Source organism: Myotis davidii, unplaced genomic scaffold (genome assembly GCF_000327345.1).
Source record: "Myotis davidii unplaced genomic scaffold, ASM32734v1 scaffold38, whole genome shotgun sequence".
Lineage (NCBI taxonomy): Eukaryota > Metazoa > Chordata > Mammalia > Chiroptera > Vespertilionidae > Myotis > Myotis davidii.
The window spans coordinates 4,043,378-4,051,463 of NW_006291383.1; the positions used below are offsets into that span (position 1 = coordinate 4,043,378).

Genomic DNA, 8,086 nt, shown 5'->3' on the forward strand with positions numbered 1-8,086 from the left:
GACCAGATCCGGGTAGCACATTTCCTACCCCCCGAGCACCCCTAGCTTTGTCATCCCGAGCACCCTGATATTGATCATACTGGGATGAGCTGCTTCTGTTGGTTTGGCGTCTAGGGTTTATTAGGTACTTACGGAGAGCCGTCAGCTGCAGATAGGGCTGAAATGCAGGGAAATGGCTGCCTGCATGAAGTGAAATTCAATAAAACCGCATTTTAAGTGAAAAATCAGTATAAATACCAGGCTTCTTTGCCATGGAAACAGAGGTTGCTTAGAAACTGCCTAACAGCGAGTTCTAAATTTTTTAAAGTCAAGTTATCATTTAAGCTACACGGCCCTACAGGTTATTGAGAGATAATCACTCGCCTCAGGACACTGGGGGGCACGAGGCACAGCTCAGCGCCTCCCCAAACTCTGGGGACCAGATAATCTCTTGATAACAGTGCTCCCCGGAGCCACCAATTTGGGCCCGGGGGAAAGAGAAAGGAATTTTTGTTCAGAAGTTAGATCGTATACATATATATTTTTTAAAAGTGTTTCTTTTTGGGATTGAAACAGAGATGGAGCTGGCCATTTGGCATGTTCAGCAGCCATCTCTGCCGTGCCTCAAGATGGATGGGGAAAATTTGAAGGCAAAATTTCCTGGCAGTTGCTGCAATCAGTTCAAAGCAGAGGTCCTGTCTTTGTCTTCTGGCTGTTGATTATGCAAAAAGGGCTTTTGAGGTCTTCAGGTTTCTGCTCTCCACTCTCCAGGGGGCCCAGGATGGGCAGGGACTGGGCCCAGGACCAAGTGGTAGCAGAGTTTGGAGCAAGGCTGGGCCATGGGCACTCAGACAAGATCTCCTGGGTCTCAGGCTCAGCTCCCAGGAGCTTAAAATGAACGAGAATCCAGGTTCAGAATTTGTCGGTGTTCAGCGGGTTGCATACCTTTTGCCATGCAAGAGCACAGCTATGCAACCAGGCCTGGTTGCATAGCATGGCCTTTGCTCCTGACCCCAGGCCTGCAAACGACAGAGAATATTGCATTCATTTCTTCCTTAAAATTGAAGGCAAAGTTATAACCCACTTGGCTGAGAATTGGGACCCCCACCAAGTCAGTGTGAAGGACGTTATGAGTGAAACAAAAGACAGATGTTTTGCCCTTTTCCGAGTGTCTGAGAAGTTTCCATGGCATGGCAGTGAGCTGGGGTTGGTAGTGATAATTATTCCTGAGGCACACGCACCCTTTCTCTGGAAGGAACAGTGTTTTCATTATACACTTCAAAGTGTTTTCCTGCACCTCATCTCCTTAGAGCCTTTGAACAAACCCGTGAGAAGGGTGGGGCAGGTGCGATCATCTTCCGTCAGAGAAAGAAGAAACAGGTTTATGGAGGCAAAATGATTTTCTCTGAGCCCCAGAGGTGGGAGAAGGAACCTCGTTGCTGCCTGTCACTCAGCAGACTCTACACCTTGAAGCGCTAAGAAATGAGACCCAAAATCATTCTGCCAAGAGTTTGGCTCTTGCTTAATAAAAAGGTGAACTTTGTACGCATTTTTGCTTTACCTCCCAGTTAACATTTTATTTAGAGATCTCACCGGGCAAAGAGAGTGGCTCTTCCTTTCCTGCCAGCGAAGACGATATTCGCATTTAGCACGTTTAAAAGGACTCGGAAAATGAACATTGCAGCGTTTCCGTGCCGTGTAAATCGGAGCAGAGCTGTGACTGAACTGAGCCGTGGTGACACTTTGCTGGGTGTTGCCCAGATCAAAATATTCCTTGGAGCTGCGAGTGTGCTGTGCTGCAGCGTGAGAGATTGTTCCAGTCCTTGGAAGGGAAAAAAAATCAAGTGAAACCATTTGCATTCTAACAGTCTTTGGCACCAGGGAAAACTGTCAACTGTATCACGTGTAAATAGAAATCTGCTTCCCATTTTTGGTGTGTTTTTTCATAATTTCCCTTGCCACTCTAATTATTAAAGATACTTGTTTTTAAACAAAAATTGTCTTCCACACAGGCCCCATCTCCTTTCTGCAGTGAAGTGGAAATGATGAATTGGAATATTCTAATCACTTCTCCGGCATCTACTGCTGAGGTTACAAACACAAGATTATCCTAAGTAAAGAAAACTTAGATTGTTTAGGCACAAAACAGGCCAGAACATTTTCAGAGTGCCCCCCTCCACCTGTCTCGTGTGCCTCCTTAGCATATGAATATTAAACCCTAGGAAGAAAGCAAAAGTGCACAGGCTTTCCAGATTAACCTAATTAAAAACCAGAATTTAGCTCCATTTAGCAAGCATTTAAACTTCTATTTGATGCCCAGCTGTAAGGGAGAGGTTCCTAGGAACGGTGGCGAAGAATGAAAAGGGCCCATCAAATAGACCCCATCCACTCCATCCGTCTGTAGAGAAGGGCCACCTTGAGGCCCTGTGTGGGCTGGAGCTGTGCTCTGTGGCCTGGGCCTCTGCAGAGCCTGAGGGAAATGCAGCCCCATTCTTAGACGTGAGGAAACCGAGACAAGGTGAATAATCTCCCACAGCCACTTGGTAGTGGTGTCTACGGCCACGTGAATCCTGCTAAAGCTCTCTCGTCCTTCCTTGGTGCTGAGCAGTGGCCTCTCCTTTACGGAAACCTCCTATAGAGCGGAAACCTTCCAGAAACAGACGGCACCTTCAGTCATCAGGGTGCAAGCCAGGAAGTCCTCAAGCACCGTGAGGACCTGTTCAGGCAGTGCTGGTTGCATTCACCAGGTGTCTGGGGCGCAGAGTGAGCCAAGCAGACATGCTCCCTGCCCCCATTGTGAAGAAGGGAGATGGCCCGTAGACATGATAAGTGCTGGGAAGGGTGTCCTGTAAAACAATAAACAGATAAGGGGTGACCACCCAGACACAATGGTCCGGGAAGCCGACCTCTCTGAGCAGGTGATGTGTGAGCTGAGGGGCAGGTGGCCGAGAGAGCTGCCCAGCTAGAGAAGGGCTCATCCTTCCTGGGGTGGAAAAGCCAGACCCTGGATCACTGAGTCAGCGGGTGAGGTTTACATTGGACTGCCCAGTGCAGTAGCCCTGGGCACATGACTGAATGGGATATGAGCAGGTAGGAGAAAGGGGTTGTGACACCTTTTCAGACCTGGTGGGCCTCTGGTGTCACCTGGTCCAGGCTTTTCAGCTCTGTGTGTGCGTGGGACACCAGTGCCCTGCCTCTGTTAAAGGTCATGGGACAGGGCTCAGCGGTCCTGTCCCAGGAGAAGATCTGACCCCTATAGGCATGTCCAGCCCACCAAGAATCCATGGTTCTCCGAGGCCAGAAAGGGCCAGCTACAGGGCTCAGCAGTGAGCTGGGGGCCGGAGTGAGGGCCTGCAGACTCGGAAGCTGAGGGCTTGCCAAGGCTCCACAGGCAGGACTGGGAGCCCCGCCCTGGGAGCGAGTAGAGCCTGGCGTCGGGGTGGGCCTGTCCATTTTCTTCCTTCTGAAAAGTCTTGCTTTGCGTGTCAGAACTTAACCAATTTCTTTGCCAAGATCTTGTCTGATGTCAATATTGTTCTGCTCAGACTAATTACTTTTCTTCTGTATGTCAAGGGATAGGAAACTCTTTACCTCTGTTTCTGTTAGACTTTGAGACCATCCATGTGGCCCTGTCTTATGAATGCGGTGGTTTGTCCTGCTATTCAGGTGATTTGCTGTTTTGTCAGTTTTTTCTCAGATAGCCAGGAAGTCGCCTCTTGGTAGAACACCAGCAGGTTCCCTCCCTGTGCCCCAGCCACCATTCCCCTCACTGCTGTCCCTCTCTCCACAGGGTTTTCTTCCACTTGATGAAGGTCGACCCGGACTGCACCTGGTTCCTCCTGAACGAACTTTACTGCCCTGAGCAGCTCATACCCCCCCATCCGGCCCTCCACCCTGTGCAGCTGCGGGGGGCCACAGGGCAGCAGAACCCGTACACGGCCAACGTGCTCCTTCTCCTGCGGGAGCTGCAGTGAGCGCCCCCCTGCCTGCGATGGGGTGACCCCACCCTGGCCGGAGGCCATGGCAGCCGCAGAGAAGACAGCAAGGTGGATTAGACAGCCGATCGATTTATAAATTGATCGATCACACAACTGCTTAGAAATTGGATTGAACGAAAGTAGCTGACTGTTACTTATATTTCATACCTGCTGTTTTCAGATGACATTGTCTGGCAGCTCTTAAGGGCTTAACTCCTTAGCTTACGCTGTCCAAGACCCCAGCTGCCTCACAAACCGCCCCCCCCACACACACACACACACACAGACACCGGCGAGCTGACGAACACGTGGGCAGAGGCCTGCACTGCGTGCCGCATTGTGTGTTCTCTGAGTGTCTGAGGACCACGAGGAGGGATCATTCACCGGGGTCTTCAGAACACAGCCCCATGTCACAGACACACACCCTCACCTCGAATAATGAGATGGAACTAATTCAAGGCATCTCACCTGTTCTTTGGAAGAAAATGAAGTAAAGACACTTGTTGGATGAAAAGTATGATCAAGAGCTCACTTTGAAGTTTTCTATTTAAATTGGGTGATTTTTTAAAATGGGTGAATGTTCTTGAATGGATAATCCAGAGCCATGGCATAAAAATCCAAGCAGCACAAAATGGGGTAGTGAAAGTCATCTCCCATTCCCCAGTCATCTGGTTTTTCTCCCCAAAAGCAAACGCTCGTGACTTTTTAAAAATATATTTTATTTATTTATTTATTTTTTTTTACAAAGAGGAAGGGGGAGGGATAGAGAGTTAGAAACATCAATGAGAGAGAAACATCAATCAGCTGCCTCCCGCACATCCCCTACTGCCCGCACACCCCCTACTGGGGATATGCCCGCAACCAAAATACATGCCCTTGACCAGAATCGAACCTGGGACCCTTGAGTCCCCAGGCCGATGCTCTATCCACTGAGCCAAACTGGTTAGGGCGACTTTTTTTATTTTAAGTAGGAGATTAATTATTTTAACCTTTGATTGTGGATACTAGTATACTGATGCCCCAGGTACCCATAACGCAGCTGCCCCGTGGCGAGCCTCGCTTCAGCGCTCCCTGCCCATTTACCTCCCACCCCCCCAGCCCCTGGATTATTTTCAAGCCAATCCCAGACGTCGTATCCAAGCCTTTTCTTAAACATGTAATCACCTAGCATTATCACACCTACCAGAATTAGCAGTGGTCCTTTAATATTGTATCCAGTGTTCAATTTCCCAGTGTGAGGGAACCAGGATCCACATCAGGTATGTACGTTGCTGTTATTAAAGTGTCCTTTAATGCACTGCTCTTCATTCATAGATTCCCCTCCACCTCTTCCTTTCCTTGGAGGTCTGATGGTGAGGAAGCGGTCCTCTAGCCCCGGCATCCCCACAGTCCGGCTTTACTGTTGCGTCCTGTAGGGCGCAGGGCACCGGCCCCTCCTGCACCTGTGTTTCCTGTGAGTGAAGCCCAGCAGCGGCTGGGTCAGGTTTGGGTTTTTGTTTTTGCTTTTTGGCACCTCTCCCTCATAGGTGGTGGCATTCACTCCATCGGGTGGCATATGATGTCCGATCTCTTCCTGTGACATTAGCAGCCCGTGGGGATCCTCGCCTGGATCCCCACATTCTTTAGGGATTGCACAGTCCGCCCACCACAGCTTGCTTTTAGGGAGTGCTTGTGTAAGGGAACCTTCCCTTCACCCGCCAGCCGTAACCTTGAGAGGGTTTGTGTAAAAAAGGCAGCATAAATACTTGAGTTTCTACCGGGGTGATTTGAAACACATAGTAGGTCACGCACACACATGTGCTGAAGAGTCCCGGGGTGATAAATGCTTCCTCACCAGATGCATGTGAGGAACCGCCTGACTGACTTCCCCAGGAACTTGGGTCACCCCAAGCCCTAAAAACCCAGAAAGGGGTGGCATAGGGACATACTGGAGCGAGGATCCCCAGCCAGTCCAGAGAGGCCGCCTCATTTCCTTCTAGGGCAGTGGGATGTCCAGCTCGGGTCCAGGGGGCAGCAGCCCGGCTTCTGGGCTGGGGGACCCTCCCTCTCTCTGCACCTCACTTCTCCCTCCTGCAAAGAGGAACTGAGCCTGAGGGAGAGCGATTAATCTTTTGGGATTCTGAGCCCCTCCAGGAAGCTGGTGAAATGTGAGGACCCACTCTGCAGAAACGTTCCTCCTCGTCCTGTGTCACTCCCAGAAGGGCACCGCATCCTCCGAGCTGCAGTCACACACTATCTCCTCATCTCCTGGGTCTGCTTAGCCGACCTCACAAAACCCTATGTACAATTCCAGAGCCTTCATGAATGACCCCACAGGGCCCCCAGTTAAGAACCCCTGAAAGAGAGATGACCATTCTTCCAGTGTCAAAATCCTGGGATGTGTTTTCCTTGGGAAGAGGGGGAATGCCCTCTAATTGAGGAGACTGTAAAGGGATCCTCAGCATTGTTCCTAATCCTCCCGGCCACAGTGACCGCCAATTCAGCCACCAGATCCTCCCAGATGCGCAGATGGGTCAGAGGGGCACCTTCAGTGGAGCATTCACCAGCTCCCGTGGGATTAAGGCAGCTGCCTTCCCAGGCGCCTGGGTGTGGCGGCGGGCGTGCACCGAGAGGCAGGGGACGTGCACACGCGTCCTGTGCCTCGGTGGCACTGGGCCAGGAAGCTCTCCAGGAGAGAATCCGCGTGGGAGGGTTTGCGTGCCGTTCCAGAAACCCATCTCTTCCTCGGAGTTAAGACATCCTGAGTCGCATTTGGACTCCTGCAGGCAGATTGTTGGAGTTGATTAAAAAAACCTAATTAGAGTGCCTCTCCAGTTATTATATTCAGGCAACTTTAATTTCAAACCTGTCCAGCTGATGCAGCGCCGTCCTCGTTAAGGGAGGCCTCGCAAAGTGGTCGCTTACCCCTGTTAAAGCCTGCTGGTGCGGTGAGGGGTTCTCCTTCACTCAGGTTTTCGAGCCTTGGTTTGGCTGGGGAAGGGTTAATAGGTGAGGGATTGAGAGGTACTGAAGGGCCTTGAATTTCGGGGTGGGGTGTTCGAGGTCTGACCCGCAGGCAGTGAATCTGGAGGATCCAGGGAAGTGGAGCTGGTACAGGCATCCTGTGAAGGGCTGGGTGTGGTCCTCAGGAGGCCCCCTGTGGTGGAAGGTGAGCTAGAATTCATCCGACTGGCATTGACTTCTGATGGTGTGACCTTGGGCGACTCCCTTTACTTCACTTTCCATCTCTTAAGAGGAGTTGCTGCCTCTGCCCCTTGGGGTGGCTGCCTCTGGAGGAATAGCGCGGTGGTGTCTGTAGAGTCTGTAGCACTTTGCTAAAGTGCCTGTGGCTCTGATCACGTGTATTTTTTCCTCCCTCCGATCCCACTGCTCATGGCTTTGTTGGGGATGCAATGAACACGCCTCCGGACAGTTACAGCTGTGGAAGTGGATGGATAAGTCTCAAAACTACCCAGGAACAAAGCGGGGGGGGGGTGGGGAGCACAGCAGAGGAGGAGGTGAGATCGTGGTAGGACAAGCAGACTTCGGTAGGCAGAGAAGGTATAGGCTATAGGGTATTCCAGACGCGGAAAATAGCATGCCCAGAGGCCCCCCGGGCATACCTGCCAGTATCTGTGCTCATCATAACTGCTTCAGTTGCAACTGACTGGAGACCCAACTCACACTGGCTGGAGCAAAAAGAAATGTCTTGGCCTCATAACCAAAAGGCCCCACAGCCGTCTCCGTCTGGATTCTGCTTTCCCCAGAATTGGCTGTCTCCTCTCCCAGCCTGCCTCGCTGAGTGTCAGAGATGGCCACCCTGGTTCCAGGCTTCTGTTCTTTCCCTTAACAACCGAGGAGGGTGTGCACGTCCCTCGGACAGCTCCAGCTCAAGTCCCGGGACCGCTCTCGGCAGCGCGGCTGGTTCTCTGCCGCCCTGCACCAAGCGTTGTGTGCTGCCTGCACACTTTATCTGGAGACGGCCAGCTGGCGAATATTTTAGGCTTTGCAGGCCAGAGGGTCTGTCTGGCATGTTCGTCTTTGATTTTTTTCCAATATTTAAAAGAAGAAAAATTCTTTTTAGCCTAAGGGCAGGATGGCATTTTTTGCCTTAGTTTTGAGGGAACCCTGATCTAGAGCATTCCCATCAT

The 8,086-nt window shown here is 51.2% G+C and overlaps 1 protein-coding gene across 1 annotated transcript in view; it reads left to right on the plus strand.

Moving 5' to 3' along the window:
• Window positions 1-4,473, plus strand: part of TTI1 (TELO2 interacting protein 1) — a 52,103-nt gene extending 47,630 nt beyond the window's left edge. Inside the window, exon 8 of the mRNA XM_006764491.2 lies at window positions 3,770-4,473. Coding sequence (XP_006764554.1) covers window positions 3,770-3,953 — 184 coding nt within the window. The 3' untranslated portion in view covers window positions 3,954-4,473. The remainder of the gene's footprint in view (window positions 1-3,769) is intronic.
• Window positions 4,474-8,086: the final 3,613 nt, after the last annotated feature.